Genomic DNA, 20800 nt, shown 5'->3' with positions numbered 1-20800 from the left:
AGTGCACATACAAGCATGTGAACAAAGGGCTCAAGTATGTTATTCAACAACTTGAGCCTGCTCTGCCATTTAATCAGATCAGAGTTTTCAAGGCAAGTTTTATCATACTTGAAAAGTTAACTCTTTTCTCACATCAGACCTACTGAGTTTCTCCAACACTTTCTGTTGTTATTACAAAGAGATTAGCCCTGATCTAAACACCTACCCTTGATAACCTTTCACCTCCTGGAGCGTTGCTTTTCAGGCTGGAGGCCTGTGACCAGCAGTGTGCTACACGAATCAGTACTGGGTCCACTGCTTTCCATCATTTGTATAAATATTGTGCTGTGAATATAGGAGTTATAGTTAATAAGTTTGCAGATGATATCACAATTGGAGGTGTCACAGATAGCGAAGAATGTTACCTCAGAGTACAACAGGATTTTGATCAGATGGGCTAATGGTCTGAGGAGTGGCAGGTGGAGTTTAATTTAAATAAATGTGAGATGCTGCATTTGGAAAGTCAAATAGATGGGACTAGATTAGGTTGGGATATCTGGTCGGCATGGACAGGTTGGACCGAAGGATCTATTTCCATGCTGTACATCTCTATGACTCTATGACTGCTTGCTTACCAACAATCTACCTACCTCTACATTAAAAATGTTCAAAAACTCTGCTTCCACTGCCTTATCAGAAAGAGAATCCCAAAGACTCAATCCCTCTGTGACAAAAAAATAAATCACCTCATCTCCGTGTTAAAAGGGCAACCCCTTTTTTTCAACAGTGATCCTTACTTCTAGATTCCCCTATTGGAGGAAGAATCCCCTCCACATCTTCCCTGTCAAGACTACTCAGGATCTTACATGTTTCAATCAAGTCACCCTATACACTTCTCAGTTCCAGTGGATGCAAACCCAGCTTGTCCAACTTTTCCTCATAAGAAAACCTGCCCATTCCAGGTAGGCCTTCTTTTAATAGTTTCCAATGCATGTACATCCTTCCTTAAATAAGGTAACCAGTTCTATTCACAGTCCTCTCAAATGTGGTCTCACCAGTTCTCTGTATAACCTCACCACAGTTTTCTTTAATTAAATTCTCTTCACAATAATTATAACACTCTATTAGATTAGATTACTTACAGTGTGGAAACAGGCCCTTCGGCCCAACAAGTCCACACCAACCCTCCGAAGAGGAGCCCACCCAGACCCATTTCCCTACATCTTACACTACATGCAATTTTGGATGGCCAATTCACCTAATCTGCACATTTTTGGACTGTGGGAGGAAACCGGAGCACCTGGAGGAAACCCACGCTGACACGGGGAGAATGTGCAAACTCCACACAGATAGCCGCCTGAGACGGGAATTGAACCTGGGTTTCTTAATTATTTATTGCTCTTGCATGCTAGCATTGTGTGATTCATGTACTAGGGCCCAGATCCTTCTGCATTTCAGAGCTGTGCAAACTCTCATCATTTTAGATAATATGCTTTTTTTTTGTATTCTTCCTGCCAAAACAGACAATTTCATATTTCCCCACATTATATTCCATTTGCCAGATATTTGTCTAATGACAACCTGTCTATATATGACTTAGATTAGATTCCCTTCAGTATGGAAACAGGCCCTTCGGCCCAACAAGTCCACACAGACCCTCTGAAGAGTAACCCACCCAGACCCATTCCCCTACCCTATATTCACCCCTGACACTATGGACAATTTAGTTTGGCCAATTCACCTGACCTACACATCTTTGGATTATGGGAGGAAACCAGAGCACCTGGAGGAAACCCATGCAGACACGTAGAGAATGTACAAACTCCACGCAGATAGTCACCTGAGGCTGGAATCGAACCCGGGTCCCTGGTGCTGTGAGGCAGCAGTGCTACCCACTGAGCCACCGTGCCACCCCATGTTTGTAACATTCTTATATCCTGTTTGCCAGCAATTTTCTAACCATGCAATATGTTACACCAGGAACATAGGAACAGGAGTGGGCCATTCAGCCCCTTGAGCCCCATGCAATGATGTAATAGCCAATCTGTGGCCTAAATCCATATACCTGGCTTTAACCTATATCCCTTAATGCCTTTGTTTAACAAAAATTCATCTACCTCAGATTTGAAATTAATAACTGTTCCATCATCAACTGCCATTTATGGAAGAGATTTTCAAAAAGTTACCACCCTTCATGTGTAGAAGTGTTTCCTAGTATCTCTCCTGAATGATCGGGCTCTAATTCTTAGGCTACGCTGCCTAATTCTAGAATCCCCAACCAGTGGAATAATTTACCTTTATCTATCCTGTCTTTTCTTATTAATATCTTGAAGACTTTGATTTGATTGCATTTAACTTTCTACACTACAGAAAATAGGCCTAACTTATAAATCTCTCCTCATAACTTAACCCCTGAAATCCAGGTATCTTTCTTGTAAGCCTACGTTGTACTCTCTCCAAGGCAAATATATCTTTCCGAAGGTGTGGCACCCAGATCTGCTCACAGCATTCCAAGTGTGGCCCAATCAGGATTTTGTATAACTGTAGCACAACTTCTGCATCCTTGTACTACAGCCTTTGAGATATAAAGGCCAGCATTGCATTAGTTTTCTTGATTATTTTCTGCACCAAGTGGTGACATTTTAAAGATTTGTGCACCTGAATCCCCGAGGCTCTTTAGAAATCAACTTCATACCATCTAGAAAGTACCCTTTTTATTCCAAAATGGTTAACTTCACACTTGTTTCCTTTGAACTCCATCTGCCTCAGTTTTGCCCATTCACTTAAGTCTACAATTTCCTTTAGTAATTTTATGCTATCATCTACAGAGGCTACCATGTTGTGAAACTTTGTGTCATTAGCAAATATGGGTATATGACTCTCTCTGCCATTTCATAAGTTGTTAATAAATAAGGTGAATAAATGAGCCCGAACACAGATCTTTGTGGAACACCACTGACAGCAGACAAATTGAGTCTACATTCTGTCACCTGGCACTCAACTAATTTCCCAACCATACCAGTAATTTGTCCTCAATTCCTCACTTTCCCTCACTTTCCCTCAATTCTGTGGTCTACTTAGTTAACAATCTCTTAAATGGGACTTTATCAAATCTTTTGTGGATGTCCATATAAACCAAGAATCATAGATATTCTGCAGCCCACTATCTTAGTCATCTATTCAAAAAGTTCAATGAGGTTGTTCGTCATGTCAGCTCTCCTTGATTAACTGAACATTTTTAAGGTACTCAGTTATCTAATTCATGACTACAGATTCCAACAGCTTCAACACCACAAATGTTAGGCTAACTTGTCTGTAATTCCCTAGTTTTCCTCATTCATTTTTTCTTAAAAAGCAGTGTGACGTGCAATTTCTGATCTAAAGGGACAACTCCTGTATTTAGGAAACTCTGGAAGATTATAGTTAGGGATCTACAATGTGCTCTCTCATTTCCTTAAACATCCTCAGATGGACCCCATCAGTTCCTGGCATTTGCCACTCTTTAATCCCATTAGTTTCCTCATAACCAATGTTTTACTTGGGGTAATTTTATTCAGTCACTATTCCCAAACCACTATTAACTTCTTCAGGATTTATGGCAAGCGATGCTTCTTTTCTACTGTAAGTACTGATGCAAAGTAATTATTCAACATGTCTACCATTTCCCCAGTCATTCACAATATCCCCATTTTCAGACATAAGTTGGCCAGTATTGATCCTGACCACCCACTTTCCCTTGATGTAACTATAGCATTTCTTCTTACTGATTTTGACATATTTGCAGTTTCCTTCATATTCCTTTTTAGGAGCTGTTTGTGGCCCTTTGTTCATCTTTGTATCTTTCCCTTTCAGCAGCATATGTGCTGTTTTTTGCACTTTTTAAAGGCCCCTTCTTTTACTTTTATGCTTTCCCTCACCTCTTTCATTTTCAATGGCTGTTTTTTTCTCTGTGAAATGGAACTTTTCCTTTTTAGTGGGTATAAATTGGTCTTATATTGTGCTACATGTTTATTTAAACATCCTCCACAGTTCTTCAGTTGTTTTACCCATCAGCAGATGTTCCCATTTTACTTTGGACAGTCACTGTTTCATCTCAGTAAAGTTGGCTTTTTCTGAATCTAAAACTCGAGTAGCTGATTCATGCTTTTCACTTCAAAGTGCTACATTGAACCCGATCATGTTATAATCCCTACTTGATAAATGTTCATGCACAGTTAGGTTACTAATTAAATCCTGGCTTATTACTTGCTACTAAATACAATATTGCTTGTCACCTTGTTGTATCCAGGACATATTACTGTCAGAAGCTATTCCAGACACATTCCAGAAAATCAATATCTTTCTGACAGTTCTTGTCTGCCTCTCCCAATCGATGTTAAAGTTAAAATCCCCCATTAGTACTACTCTTTTTGCAACAGCTTCCCTGATTTCTACATTTATACGATCTAGCACTACAGCTGCTATGAAAAGAGTCTGTACGTAAAATCAACTGCAAGTTTAGATCCTTACTTTCCTCAGTTCCAACCATACAGTCATCTTTGAATGCTTTCCCCTTATTATATCTCCCTCACTGTTGAAGTAGCCTTGCTTTCAATCAGTCAGGCTACTGTACATCCTCTGCCATTTTTCCTGTCTGTTCTGTAAACCTAATAACATGATAAATTTAGTTTCCAATCCCGAAAATCTGAAGCCATGTCTCTTACATCTTAATCTCCAATTCGAATTAGTGTCTATAGCTCATTTAATTTTCTCCTTACATTCTGTGAATTTGTATATAGAACTCTTATGTGGGCCATGCACTCTAACCTGTCCCTCAGCACTGATAGTTTATTCATCTGTTTATTATTACTGTCTTCCTGTATAATCAACATACTTCTTATACTTTTCTTATATATTACCTGCTATTAGTGAGTTTTGAGAAGATTTGAGGTTCTAGATGTAGGTTTGCTCGCTGAGTTGGAAGGTTCATTTTCAGCCGTTTTGTCACCATACTACGTAACATCATCAGTGAGCCTCCGGATGAAGTGCTGATGGAATGGCCCACTTTCTATTTATGTGTTTAGGTTTCCTTGGGTTGGTGATGTCATTTCCTGTGGTGACGTCATTTTCTGTTCTTTTTCTCAGGGCGTGGTAAATGAGATCCAAGTCAATGTGTTTGTTGATAGAGTTCCGGTTGGAATGCCAAGCTTCTCGGAATTCTCATGCATGTCTGTGTTTGGCTTGTCCTAGGATGGATGTGTTGTCCCAGTCAAAATGGTATCCTTCCTCATCTGTATGTAAGGATACTATTGAGATGGGTCATGTCTTTTTGTGGCTAGTTGATGTTCATGTATCCTGGTGACTAATGTTCTGCCTGTTTGTCCAATTAGATTCCCTACAGTATGGAAACAGGCCCTTCGGCCCAACAAGTCCACACTGACCATCTGAAGAATAACCCACCCAGACCTATTCCCCTACCCTATATTTACCCCTGCATAGTCAATTCACCTGACCTGCACATCTTTGGATTGTGGGAGTAAACCGGAGCACCCGGAGGAAACCCACACAGATACGGGGAGAATGTGCAAACTCTACATAGACAGTCGCCCGAAGCGGGAGTTGAACACGGTCCCTGGTGCTGTGAGGTAGCAATGCTATCCACTGAGCCAGCACGCTGCCCCAACCACTGAGCCACCATGCTGCCCCATAGTGTTTGTTACAGTTCTTGCAAGGTATTTTGTAAATGAATAAGTTTTGTTTGTTGTCTGTATAGCTGCTGTTCCTTAGCTGCTGTTTTAGTGTGTTAGTGGGATTGTAGGCTACCATGATGCCAAGAGGTCTGAGTAGTCTGGCAGTCATTTCTGAGATGTCTTTGATGTAGGGGAGTATGGCTAGGGTTTCTGGACATGTTTTGTCTGCTTGTTGGATTTGTTGCTGAGAAATTGGCAGACTGTGTTTATTAGGTACCTGTTCTTTTTGAACACACTATATAGGTGATTTTCCTCTGCTCTGTGCTGCAGTGTGTGGTGGCTAGTTGAAATAATGTTCTAAATGTCTTAAATACAACCCCCCTTAACACTCCACTAGCCAAAAGAATAGCAGAGCAAAATGGCCACAGAATGCTTAGAGAAATGATTAATGATGCTCATAACAGACTTTGTAAATACAACCAGGAAATTTTACACCAAAAAATGTGACTCACTAATGCAACAGACCATGAATGGACCGACATAGAATTACAAGCCATGGACATTAGACAGTGCCAAACACACAAATGAAAAAAACTAGACCTGCAGAAAAAGCTAGAGAAACTTACACAAAATAACAACATGGACAACACAGAAACATGGATAAAAACTGATCTGACCAACCCTTAACAGACACTGAAATAACCATATTAGTAAGAGGATTAAATTGCAACTTCCAGGATACAGACAAGAACGATTTCTTAGCAGTGTTAGAAACAGCACTGAAAGATAACCAACTCACAGAAGAAACCCAGCAAACTATCAGATTGGCAGTCACATTGACATTAAGCAGGAAAAAGGAAGGAAACACACTCAGTACACAAGAAAGAAAAGTGCTAGAAAGACTAAAAAAAAGATAAAACATTGTTATCCTACCTACAGACAAAGGGCACTTGACAGTCATTTTAAATCAAAGAGACTACATTAAGAAAGCAAATGCACTACTTGCAGATACCAACACTTACGAACATGTGGCGATAGACCCAACCCCACAACTAGAGAATCGAATCACAGCCCTATTCAAAAAACATCAGAAATCTGGAGACATATATAAGACCGACTTCCAAAAAATGAAACCAGTCGGATCCAACATGCCACGCTTCTACGGAATACCCAAAATTCACAAACCAGGAGCTCCCCATCAGAACCATAGTCTTGCTACCTGGAACGCCAACTTACACCAAATATCACCAACTTCATGAGCAAGGACATTATCATCAAGCTAGTGGACCTATGCATTACCACCGTCAACAACAAAACCGACAGACAAACCAATGGAACACCCATGGGATCTCCGATATCAGGGTTCTTAGCAGAGGCAGTAATGCAGAGACTTGAACAAACAGCTCCGCCAACCATCCAAGCCAAACTTTGGGTCAACCACGTGGATGAAACCTTCGTCATCACTAAACGAAACAAATTAAAGGAAACCTTCATGACCATCAATAATACTCTTACTGGCATAAAATTCACTAAAGAGGAGGAAAACAACAACAAATTGCCATTCCTAGATGTCGCAGTAGAGCGAACAGCCAATGGGGAACTTCAAATTAGCGTTGACAGGAAAACAACACATACTGACCAAATACTGACTACAGAAGCAATCATCCCAATACCCACAAACAAAGCTGCATTAGAACATTATTTCAATGAGGCACCACACACTGTAGCCCAGAGGAACTACGCAGAACAGAGGAAAATCACCTATACAGTGTATTCAAATGGAACGAGTACCCGATGAACACTGTTCGCCAATTTCTCAGCAACAAACCCAAACAAGCAGACAAAACACATTCAGAAACCCTAGCCACTCTCCCCGACATCAAAGACACCTTAGAAATGACTGCCAGACTACTCAGGCCCCTTGGCATCATGATAGCCTACAATCCCACCAACACATTAAAACAGCAGCTAATGAACTTGTAAAACCCAATACAGACAACAAACAAAATGTATATCATTTACAAATAACTTGCAAGAACTGTAACAAGCGCCAGGATACATGAACATCAACTAGCCACAAAAAGACATGACCCACTCTTAATAGTACCTTTATATATAGATGAGGAAGGACACCACTTTGACTGGACAACCCATCCATCCTGAGACAAGCCAAACAGAGACATGCACAAGAATTTCTAGAAGCATGGTATTCAAGCCATAACTCTATCAACAAACACATTGGCTCAGATTTCATTTACCACCCTTTGAGAAAAATAACATGAAATGACATCACCGCAGGACATTGCATCACCACAGGAAATGACATCACTGACCCAAGGAAACCTAAACACATAAATAGGAAGCGGGCCATGCTTCATCAGGATGCTCACTGATGACATTATCTAGTATGATGACGAAATGTCTAGAAATGAACCTTCCAGCTCGGTGAGCAAACCTACACCCATTACCTACTATACCTAAAGTAGGTTTCCAGACTGTCTTTACTCTCTATCCTCTTACCTAATTTTGAAACTGTATTGATTTCCTCCAACTCCTCCAACCATTTAGTAGTTTAATGTCTTTGTGACCACCCTATTTAGTCTTTCAGCAATAATCTTTGTTGTGATCTAAGTAAAGTACATCCACTGATTCCCTTTATCCAGTAGATAATATTTTTTCAAAGTACACCAATACACTGAATTGACATCATTTCCCTTTCACAAAATCATGTTTATTGCCTGATTATCCTGAACTTACTTCAGTGCCCTACCAAAACATCTTCAATAAAGCTTCTAACATTTCTCACCCATCCTTTATTACCTCTGGAGAAGGTAATAAAGGATGGGTGATAAAGCTGCCTTCTTGAACCACTGCAATCCTTGGGGTGTAGGGATACGGACAGTGCTGTTAGGAAGGGGGTTCCAGTAATTTGACCCAGCGACAGTGATGGAATGGTGATGTACTTCCAGCACCCCAACCTGAAGTATTGTTCTTTGCACCAAACCTGCTTTGTTTAATGGTCAGTCACAGAGTCATTCAGCATGGAAACAAACCCTTCAGTCCACCGAGTCCACATCTATCATCTTCCTAAACTAAAGTAGTCCCACTTCCCTGGTTTCAGTTCACATCCCTCCAAAGCTTTCTTATTCATGGACCTATCCAAATGTCTGTTAAATGATGTAACTGAATCTGCATCCATCATTTCCTCTGGCAGTTCATTCCACACGTGAACCACTCTCTGTGTAAAAAAGGAAATGCAAGTGAAATATTTCAATTGCTTTTAACCTGGCTCTAAACTTAAATCAAGCAGATGGATTTCCCAGGGTTCAGGAAACTGACCAGAGAAATTAAGATGGGCTTTAACTGCAGTACAAATAGATAAGTAAGTCTTTAAATGTTCCAGTTGAATAAAAACTCACTTATTCCAGATGGTTTCCCAGTTCCATCCAACTCGTGTTTGGCAGTGATTGCTTGTGAAAATCCTGCCTTTTTCAACCTTTGAGGATTTTAAATTGACAAATTCAAGATGGCAGATGCCTTGGATTTTTTTTTGACAGCACATCAGAAAAGAAAGGACACCATCTGTGGCAGCAAAGAACTGCAGTGGTGGGATGAGCACATGTGCAGGAGAGAGATTTGCAGGAGTAAATGTATAACTACATTATAAGTTACTTCTAATCTAAATCAGGTCAATATAAAAAAGGCAAAACACTGTGACAATGTTTATCTAAACTCTAATGCAATTTTCTTCTTTTTCTGGCATCATATAATTGTGATTACAGTATCTAAGATTTCTTGCAACATGAGATTGCTCCCAAAGTTGCCACACACTCCACTCTCTGCCAGCGAGTATGGGGTGGTTTTGGACATACTTTAAAGGTTCAATTGGAATAGCTGTCTGTTCAGATTAGCATCTGCTCAGATACCTCTCTGTTTTCCTTGAAAGCATACAATTATTATAATGTAATGGCTAGTTAACTTATAGCTATTTAAGATATTGGTAAATAATTAATCAATTAATAATTTTCTCTAATTTTCACTTTATTCAAGTGTGTGAGTAGAAATGGTATCACCAGGCCATGTGAAGCTGACTTAATCAGGCAGCCATTTGCAAAGAGAGAATGTGCTATTCTGTACAGAGACGTTTTTGCTCCTTGTCATAATGTGGTAGGTACATGATTTTCATTTTCTTCACATTCCACAATATTTTTGGCTCAGCTTCAGTGCTACCTTTGTACACGAGGGCTAATTTTTTTTTCACTTGCTGTGGTATTTGTGTGGAATTCATATTTTGGGACAACAAAAAGAGATTTTTAAAATATATAAATATTTCACTGCTGCACTTACCCTTTGTCTCATCAGCTGTTTCTTGATTTTGAAAGCCATGGAGTAAAACTCTACAGCCGACTTTGTGTTTTAACTACAGGTCGTTCTGCTATAATGAGTGATTTGTTAATGCGAATTCGCTATAACACAATTGACGAATTCGAGACACTGTTTCTATAGCAGAAACTTTTAAAGTGTGTATTGGTTATAATGCAGTTCCAGCCCCATTAGTTTAAATGGTGCTGTTATTATAGGATTTTCTTATAACACAGGATTGCACAAGGACGGAACTACTGTGTTAAAACAGAACCGATTGTACCAAGCTAGCTTATTAAAAAATAGTGGAACAAATTGAAAATAACACCACCATAAAATATGGTCATTGAATAACACCTCAAGTATGAACTGGGTATTGGTGTCTGCTACACTTGCCCCTGGCAGTACAAGGTTCTCTGAATCATTATTGACATCTGACCTCATCGGCTCAAAGAAAGTTGACAGGCAGTTCATCAAAAAGGGTGCAAGGAATCTAGCATTTCAGCAGAGTGTATGTTTAGAGTCGGTAAATCCCAACAGTTACCTCACTATACGACCAATGTTAAGTTTGTAGGAACCAAGCGTGATTGTTGTGTAAGGGCTATAACTGGGCTCTATCATACTGTACCTTAACAGTGATTGCCTGCCAATCCTGAATGGTGAGCTTTTTAATTTCACTGGTTCATGCAACTGGCAAGGCTAGCATTTCCTTCACTATCATTAAGTTCTCTTGAGAAGTTGGTGGTGAGCAACATTTTATGTTGTAGATGCCCTCACAGTGCTTTTGGGGAAAGAGTTTCAGGATTTTAACCAAGGGACAGTGAAGAATTGTTAAAAATATTTCCAAATTAGGATATGTGACTTGGAAGGGAAGTTACTTTCCATTATCCTTGCTGACCTTGTTTCTTTCTAAGTGATAGAGGATGATGCTGTTGAAGGAAACGTGATGAGTTTGCCTAGTACATTGTAGAGATGGTATGTATTGTGACAACAGTTTCAGATAGAAACCTCAACATGAGTAGTGTGAAAGACCAAAATACGAAAGATGGAAGTTAAATAGGGTATACATACATGATGTGTGTTGCTGCCATAGTGAGGGGCACTATGAGGCAAGGCTATAGCCGTGAAATTGAACACTATTAAATTAATTAATGCTGCATTGGCACCATTAGGGAGCAGGTTTAAAATTACTAAAGGGCAATTTAAAAGATTGAGAAGTCAGAGTCTGACAGAAGAAGATAGAAAAATTTTAAGGCCATGAAAGAGACATAGAAATTAAACAGCAGATTCGGTGGGAAGATTTATGATGGCTGCATACATTTTTTTCAAAATTTGCAGAAAGCAATGTGCATAATGTAATTGGGTGTGAAAGGTATGAAAGTGTTCCTTTTGCCTGTGAAAAAAATTATTGGACACGCTGGAAAAGCAGTATTTGAGACATCACATTGTTTTCAAATTATATTATAAATCTCAAGGTGAACAAATAAATACCTTATTATATTCAATAGCACCTTCAGTTGATAATGTTATAAGTCACCAAAATATAAAACAAGGTACAAATACCTTTGAAGATGTTCAAGCAGCTTTTTATAGTTAATTTGTGAGCAAAGTTTTCAGAAGAGCAAGATTTATCAGAACATCTCAGCATCCAGAAGAATACATAGTTAATTTCATAATTACCAAATTAGAAGAAAAACCGTTGCCATGGAGCTTGAATTGAAAAGAAAAAGATTGTTGTTGGAAAAACCAATGAATCTTTGTCAGATTTATTATGGTCAAGGAAGACTTAGGTTTTGGTGAAAGCGATTTAAATTGTGTTAGAAGCTGGAATCAGGAAAACTCCCAGACAAATTCTGAGAGACAATGGACAACCTTATCACTGGAGTGCAACAGAACCTGTTGACTTCATAAGGTATAAATATTCTACAGTCATACCTGACAAGCTAACATGAAAAGTAGGCCAAACATTGGATAGTAACAGCTTTGCAACAAAAAAATGTCTCCTGGGCACAAACAGTGACTGGCTACCACAAAAGAATGTTACATTTACAACTATAGGTCAATGCCAGAAGTAGAACCCATTTTCAAGCAATAGAAAGCCAAATGCTTACTTGCACAAAGACATCAATGTAAGGCAACCATTACTGTTAAAAAAAAACATAGCATTCCTAAGTGAAATTGCGAATTCAAGCAACTTGAGTTTGAGTGACTTTGTTAAAGTCAGTGGAAAGCTCATTTATTTTGAGCTTAAAACAGGCAGGCATCACTGTTTGTCAGATGAAATTCCATGACCGAAGGAACAGAAATGACATCCTGCAGAGGTGAAATTACATGGTCCAGATAGAATAACTCTCAAGGTTATAGATATGATACCCACAATACTACTCTCCAGAGTGCAGAGTTGACAATGTATACACATCTATGCTTGTCACACTTGAACATGCAAATGTCTTGACCCCAGCATTCTTGAGAGGCAGAAGAAGTTCCAAAGGAACAACTAGTCCAGGAACAAACTATTGTCAGCAAGTGAGTAAAGAGCAAACTAGTAGGTTTCATTTGGTTTTCTCAATTATTTGCAGAACCCAAAAAGATGAAATCATTCATTGCGATTATCCACAATGGCATAAAATTAGTGTTTGAGAGAGAGCAATGGCCAGCAAGCCAAAAGAGACTAAAGCAAATTAGTCAAGGAAAAAAAGGAGTGACTGAGAGTGAGCTGCTATTCGCCAGTATTGGGTTGAATGAAGGCCAGAACAAAGGTGCAGTAAGTTTACCAAGAAAACATGCTTTGAGCATTAACATCATTTCAAAATCATAGGCCACTTACTTGTATATGCCTGAAGATTAGTTCATTTGCTTCTCTTTTGGAAAACATTTTGGAAAGAATACACCAGGAACACACGGACATTGCCAGATATACAATCAGGACTCAGTCGGTCGTTTGGTGGTGAGACATCTCAAAATAAATTAAAGGTCTTACAGCTCACTGTGAAATCTGCAATTATACAGGTCTGACAAATACTCCAATTATCACTGAAGTAGATTAAAAGACAAAAATCAGCATTTTTTGCAGTAGAAGCAAATACTGAGAACAAGAATGAACAGAACAACTTGCTTGACCCCAGAAAAGAACCTTTAACTGAAGGTATGCAGCCGGCACAACTATCTGGTGAATAATTTGATATTGCAGATTTGTTTCTGATTTGGATGATAAGCTGACACAAGTTCACAAACAACATTTCAACCCTTTGTCTTATTCATGCAAGTGGCAGAGATAATGTTATGCAATCCTCTAGCACCATGACTTAGGATGTGAACATATGTGTTTCACCCTGAAGACATTCAGATAGGGTGAAGGAAGAAATCAACTGCAGTTAAATAGTTGGAATAAAGAGCTTACATACTTCAACACAGACATGTCAGCAGTTTGAGAATTAAGATTTACTTCAACAAAATTAAGTTAAGCTGTAAATGACTCCATGGAAGCCAAACCAATGTCCACAGATTCAGGATAAGAAGAAATAGCTTGATCTAAAAGTTCAGCATACTGCAAGGGATAAAGTACTTTTCCTATTGGAGCAGCTGTCTTCTATGATGGACATTCATGAGATTAAGCATCCCCCAGATGGTGTTATGGCGTAACTATTTTTGTTAACAGGGAAAAGCTCCTCTGTGAAGGTAATGGACTGAATGGCCTTCTCTTACTTTTTTCTGTTTTAATGGCCTTACGCTTCTGGTCAATGGTGCCCCCAAGGATGTTGAATATTTTGAACTCATCTGTAGTAGCACCACTGAATATCAAGGGCAAATGCTTAGATTTTCTCCCACCGTCGATGGTTATTGTTTGTCCCTTGCATTGTGATATGAAAGTTACTTCAGGGTCTGCTTATACTATGCAGTTGAAACAAAATTATAATATATTGTAATCTGCAGAGTGATTTCTAGCTTGCTTAATGTACTGCTTATCATAATTATCTGTTAAACCGAACAAAGTAACATATATAATGTGTTGTCTCACCTGGCTTTGTAAAATATTTTGGCTATTAAATACCTCTAGATGGCAGTGCTGTGTCATTTAAAAGAAGTTCTGAGATTTAAAAAACATTATTTTCCCCCATGTAATAAATAGTGAAACCAATAAAGGTTTGTGGGTTTTAGCTGGGTTTAAAGCATTCAAAAAGGGGTCACATTTTGGGATTTTGGACAATGTTCAAGAATTGATACTCATCATCAAATTACATTTTGTACTGTGTTCACTCAGACTCTAGGACTGGTGCGAGATACAATTTGCCATTAATAACATCATTTTATTTGTGATAGCAATGAACATTTCTGGTTTTCTCCAGGTCGACGTTACCTGGTTTTATAAGAATTGTCTGACAGACACGTGTAACTGTAACCGTGGTGGAGACTGTGAATGTTTTTGCACCAGTGTTGCAGCATATGCACATACCTGCTGTCAAAAAGGAGTCTCAATTAATTGGAGATCACCCAGTATTTGCCGTGAGTATTATCAGGATGTACATTTTAGCTATGGTACCTGAGAAATATTACGTTGAAAAAATATGCTTCAAGATATTGAATTATAACAAAAAAAGGAGAAAGTGAGGACTGCAGATGCTGTCGATCAGAGCTGATAATGTGTTGCTGGAAAAGCGCAGCAGGTCAGGTAGCATCCAAGGAGCAGGAGAATCGACGTTTCGGGCATGAGCCCTTCTTCAGGAATGAGCCCTCATTCCTGAAGAAGGGCTCATGCCCGAAACGTCGATTCTCCTGCTCCTTGGATGCTGCCTGACCTGCTGTGCTTTTCCAGCAACACATTATCAGCTCAGTTATAACAAAAAAAGTCAATCATGAAAAAATATATAATTTGAAATTAGAAGGCAGTACTGAATTTAAATCTATTAAATGGAATGCCTGCAAGGTATCATTTTAACCAGCTAACATCCATTTTTGGCTTTATTACTAGCGTTAGAATAATGTTAATCGCAATCATCTCAATAAGTAAGGTAACAATGACAAAAATGACAATAATAAGTTAATACTATTATACAAGTTAGCTTTGTGAGATAATAAAGTTTATCTTTTCTTTTATTGCTGCAGTTAGCTGACTGAAGATTTTTCTTGAAACGGAGGAATAAGAAGGGCAGAAATTGAACATAGGAATAGCAATCATGATTTTGGTTGAATACATACTGCAGAATAATGTATGACATTAAAGTTAGTTTTTTGGACAGCCATTTTTGCTTCCAATAAACTTCCACTGAATTGAATTCATAAAAGTTACATATCATAAAATTCAAAGTAAAATTAGATTGAAGATATAGAATCCCTACAGTGTGGATCAGGCCATTTGGCCCATCAGGTCCACAAGGACCCTCCAAAAAACACCTCACCAGACACACATCCCTACTTATCCCCACAATCAGGTAACTTCCATGGCCAATCTACCCAGCGCACACATCTCTGGACACTATGGGCAGCTTCCCATGGTCAATCGACCTAACATGCACATCTTTGGCTGTGGGATGAAACTGGAGGAAACCCGCATATGTATCAAAATTTAATTAAACTAAGCCAGAAATCTGAGTCTCTAAAGTAAATCATTGTAAGTAGATTCGAATAATATTTATCATTATTAGAATTCATAGATTAGGACATGTTGATCTTTAACTTATGCATACATACAAAAAGGGCAGAATGATTTAAAGAGATATAAACACTTAACTGCAACATGTATGCTTTGATTATTTTTTACTTACTCGACCTTTTTCATATGTTTCAGCTGTTGACTGTGAATATTACAATCGAGGTATGTACTGCATTTAAATAAAATAGGGAACCTTTTTTCTTTAAATTTCAGTGAAATATAAGAATTATTATAAATTTTTGCCAAGTGCATGTCCATGTAGTTTAAAAGTTATGTATATAGCCCACACGTTCAGTAGGTGTCACACTGTGTTCCTATGACATTTTTAGTCACCATCATTCAATTGTGCTTTTGTGTTTGGGTGATTTCTTAGGACAAACATACATGATGACTGCAATATGTTTCTGTGTTCTGTGCTTTCTTCACTTGATGCCCTTTTTCGCAGTGCCCTTCAGACACTGCAGTTTTGGAATTTCCTTTGTGAATTCTGAATTGCCACTTTCCTGTTTACAATTGCCTACTTAAAACTCTTTACCTACCTTTCTCTGAGCTCGTCTAAAATGCTCGATTCCCGCTTTTGCTTGTCTTCAATATGTGGTGCTTTTTCCTGCTCAATGTAAAACATTAAAACTCTTACTCCTAATGAGGATCAATGTAGAAACGATAGGTAATATCTCCATTGCTGACTGGTATTTATTCAGCACAGACTGAAGATCAGGCTTTGCACTTTCCTGATTTATATGGCTGTTATTTATTTGAGTAAGCTTGCTTGGCAAACTTTGGAGCCCACATTTATATTTTAAGCTAATGGAAACATGCTCTGATTTTCCTCTTGGTCATCTAGGTGTGCTTTGCTTTATGACTAATGTTATCAACAAATGTTTATCTCATTGTGTCCATTTTGATCAGTAAAGTTCCTGTGAAACTATATTAAATGTTAATTCTCAATAACATCGTAATAATATTAACACAGCAATTCATAGAATCCGTACAATGTGAAAGTGAGCCATTTGGCACATCAAGTGCACACTGACCTTTCGAACAGCATCCCACCCCCTACTCTATCCCTCTAAAACTGCATTCCTTATGGCCAATCGGCCTAGCCTGCACATCCCTGGACACTATGGATAATTTAGCATGGCTAATCCACCTAACCTGCACAACTTTGGGCTGTGAGAGGAAACCCTCGCAGGCACAGGGGGAACAAGCAAACTCCACACAGACAGTTATCTGAGGGTGGATTCAAACCCTGAGTCAGTGGGGCAGCAGTGCTGACCACTGAGCCATGGTGTCACCCTTTGTCTTTCTTTAATCACGAAAGTGACTAAACTCTGTTTATATTTCACTGCAGAACTATGTGTATTGTGTCAATGTGAGATGACAGATATTTTCGTCCATTGCACACTATTTACTTCCCCCTGCTAATGACCCCAATCTATATTCCTGGTTCAGGGGTCATTGTGACACTGCTAGAAAGCACCCATCTGAAAAACATGGAAAGTTCTGCTGGTACTTTTTGACTGTATGGAAGAAAAGTTGTGTAAAATAGTGGTTAGGGAGGTCACTAATTGAAATTGTGTAGAGTTGGGTCTCATGTTGTTATGGAATATCATCAGCTTCTGCTGCCAAGCCACAGCAATAACAACACACAGGGCTGGCACATGGTATTATCAGGGAGGATGGTGGTCAGTAGCACTTTGGGCAGAGAAGATAAGTTATAGGCAAACAAGGAGGCAGTGCTGGCTCCATCACACATTTCTTCAACCACCATGCTCCTTGTATGGGATGGGAAAGCAGAAGAAATTTCATCTTTTTATGCAATTCCTATATTATTTTCTCATATGTAGATGTCTCCACCAATATAGTGATGGAAAGTCACAAATCATTCTTTCATATTTTCAGATCTCGGAGAAGGACCGTTTATGTTCATTAACTATTTGTGCAATGACACTGTTATTGCAAACAACAAGATCACTGGGGACATTGTACCTTTGCAAATAAACAGTGCTGAACAGGATATTGTAATGAATTTCATGATTACACCTGGACTATACAAGGCAAAGCAGTCAAGTGAGTATCAAGTAGTTTAGTTGGGAAAATACAGTGGATGTTCGTAGTATTCTAAATCTTGCTGCAAATCTGTACATGTTTATATCTAACACATATATCCATAGCAACACTTAGCTAAATAGAGTCAGACTTGCTACTTTGTGGCTTTATGAAGATACATTTAGAAATCAGAGCAGAATTTTCCACTGGAATGTCATATCCAGTGGTGACCAATAGCCATAATTCACCCATGTGCTTCCTCATTAAGAGACTTCCTCCTTAGGTACTTGTTCTGCCTATAATATCTTTAAGATGTGTGGGAAAGTGACTTGCATAGGTCCTCTCAGCACCAAGTAAGCTTCATCATGCAGATAATCCCACTTCTTGAGACACCATGTTTGTTCTGGGCCTAGCATGGCATGCTCAATGCCATGAGACAGGCAACTAATTCATTGAATTAAGACTCTTGTGAGGGGCAGTGAAAAGAGGTTCACTAGGATTTTCCTGTTGGTTTCCATTTCCTGACCTGCTGTGGGGTGGGATGGGGCATGTGGAGAGAGGTGAAATAACTCCACAAAGGTCAGTATCCCATCACCAAGTCAGCCTTTATATATACGTCCTTGACACTGATCCAGCTCTCAGAGTTAGAGGACCTCTAACACTCCTGTTTATATCTGTCAGCCAGGGCTCCCTGATTGGAACAGATTAATAGCCCCAATCAGGGAACATATTCTATGAGATCCACCTGGCTGACCTCATTACTACAGGAGGCAATTGAAATTCCTGGATGCACCCATTGATAGGTTGGGGAGGACAGTGCTCTAGGATATGCTCCATCTTTCCTTGCCTGCCTGGATGCAGGTCGAGCCAAAGGCATCCTTGTAAATGGATATTTACAACATGACCCCCAAATCCAGAACCATTACAGTGGAGGCATGACTTTTATTTTTCATTATGTATTTGGGTTTTTAAAATGCTGGTAAGAGAGCACTTCATGTTGAAATGTCCTCTCAGTTACTTGCCCTTTACTGCACCTGTTGCTGCTGTCAATCTGGAAATATCTGATTTGTTGTCCACTTTTAACATCTATCTGTCATTCTTGACTGGGCAGGCAATCTGCCTCCATGCCAATTAAGGGGAACACGGTCAATATCCTAAAAAGTAACGTCTCTCCCTCCGAAGTGTACATTTGAGACCTAACAACAGTCCAGTCTCCTGTATTCCAGCCCCAACTTCATGTGTCACCCTGAGCCAGTGATATCAGTCTTGCCTTATAGAAGCTTGTTAATAAGGAATCTAGACTGATAGAGCAATTCAGTACTTAGGAAGTACTACATTGTCAGAAGTACCTTCTTTCCAATGGGATAGTGAAGCAAGACTGCATTTTAATGTTGAGGCGCTAAATCATCCAATGGCATTTTGAAGATCAGCAAAATAATTTCATGGTCAATAATTATCTGTCAATTCATTTCGGTAAAAATAGATTAACTAGTCATTAATCATTTCCTGTTTGCAAGATCTTGTTTAGGCATGTTATATTACAAAACAATTATGCAATTTAAACATAAATGATTGTGAGCTATTTTGTGATATTTACAGTCTTTGAAGACTGTTGTATATAAATTAGTTCTTACTTACTTGCAGTGTCATTGCTAATTTTGAGTCATCAACAAGTAAATGTCAACCACAAATAAACCTTAGTGAGTTTTGAGAAGATTTGAAGCTGTAGGTTTGCTCACTGAGCCGGATGGTTCAGTTTCAGATGTTTTGTAACCATACTAGGTAACATCATCAGTGAGCCTCCGGGTGAAGCATTGGTTGTATGACCTACTTTTAATTTATGAGTTTAGGTTTCCTTGGGTTGATTATGTCATTTCCTGTGGTGATGTCATTTCCTCTTCTTTTTCTCAGGGGGTAGTAAATGGGATCCAAGTCAATGTGTTTGTTGATAGAGTTCCAGTTGGAATGCATGTTTCTAGGAATTCTCACTTGTGTCTCTGTTTGGCTTTCCTAGGATGAATGTGTTGTCCCTGTCGAAGTGGTGTCCTTTCTCATCTGTATGTGAAGATACTAGTGAGAGTGGGTCATGTCTTTTTGTGGCTAATTGATGTTCATGTATCCTCAACAATCTAATTTATGGGCTTTGGTAGGGGATGGATTAATCAAGAATGGACAAAAGAGAGGAAATTCTTGGAAGAACTTTCATCTGGAAGATGATTTCTTAATTAAAGCTGAGTATGGAAACTGATAACTTCCAGTTTGCCTTCTCAGCCTATGTTTCATAGGACCCTGAAGAGACCAAAAAGGCTCCTTCAAGCATCCATATCTTTTAGGTATATTTTTGTCCATGCATTGTGGGCATTTCTGGCTTGGCAGCATTTATTGACTATCCTTAATTGCCCTTGAGAAGGCAGTGGTGAGAGTTCTTATTGAAATGCTATGATCCATGTGGTGTAGGTACACCCACAGTGTCTAAATTCCACAAATCCAATAAAGCTCTTTGCTAAGACGCCACTAGATCTGTCTGTCTTCTCTCTAAAGTAATACAATGGGTAGCCCCTCTGCCTTATGACCATTATTATAGCATTGACAGAATAAGCCACCACCATCATATGAACAAGATCTTGGTCCTTCCAGTGGCATCAACAAAATCTTATGTAGAATCTTTAATTTAATGAAACACCTCAAGATACTTCACAGGGCCATTATAAAATGAAATCTGAGCTACGTAAGGAAAAATTGGTACATTGGTCAAACTGATAGGTTTTAAGGAGCATCTTGAAGGTGGTGAGTGGAGGGAGGATATTTCAGACCTTGAAGTGTAAGCCATTGAAGGCATGGCTACCAGTGAATTGAAACTGGAAATGATTTAAATTGAGGCCTGAGTTAAAGGAGTGCAGGGATCTTAGTGGGTTGGGTTGCTGGAAGAAATTACGGAAAAACTGAGGGATGAGGCCATAGAGGGATTCAAACGCAAGGATAAGAATTTTAAAATCAAGATGGTGCTTGACCATCAATCACTGTACATCTGTTGGCACACAGATGATAGGGATAAGCAAGAAACAACAGACAGTGTTCATTTCAGCCAAAT

General features: G+C 39.0%; 1 protein-coding gene across 1 annotated transcript in view; it reads left to right on the top strand.

Annotated features, from left to right (window-relative positions):
* The window catches only part of otogl (otogelin-like), a 209721-nt gene that overhangs the window by 93503 nt on the left and 95418 nt on the right, over nt 1-20800 (top strand). The window contains exons 25-28 of the mRNA XM_087997558.1: nt 9699-9815; nt 14357-14513; nt 15796-15822; nt 17563-17730. Of these exons, the coding sequence (XP_087853684.1) occupies nt 9699-9815; nt 14357-14513; nt 15796-15822; nt 17563-17730 (469 nt within the window). The remainder of the gene's footprint in view (nt 1-9698; nt 9816-14356; nt 14514-15795; nt 15823-17562; nt 17731-20800) is intronic.

The sequence above is a fragment of the Chiloscyllium plagiosum genome, unplaced genomic scaffold (assembly GCF_037043375.1).
Source record: "Chiloscyllium plagiosum isolate Xiang-an unplaced genomic scaffold, Cpla_swu_hap1 HiC_scaffold_19, whole genome shotgun sequence".
Lineage (NCBI taxonomy): Eukaryota > Metazoa > Chordata > Chondrichthyes > Orectolobiformes > Hemiscylliidae > Chiloscyllium > Chiloscyllium plagiosum.
Note: the sequence above shows the minus strand (reverse complement) of the source record. Positions and strands in the feature narration are given on the sequence as shown.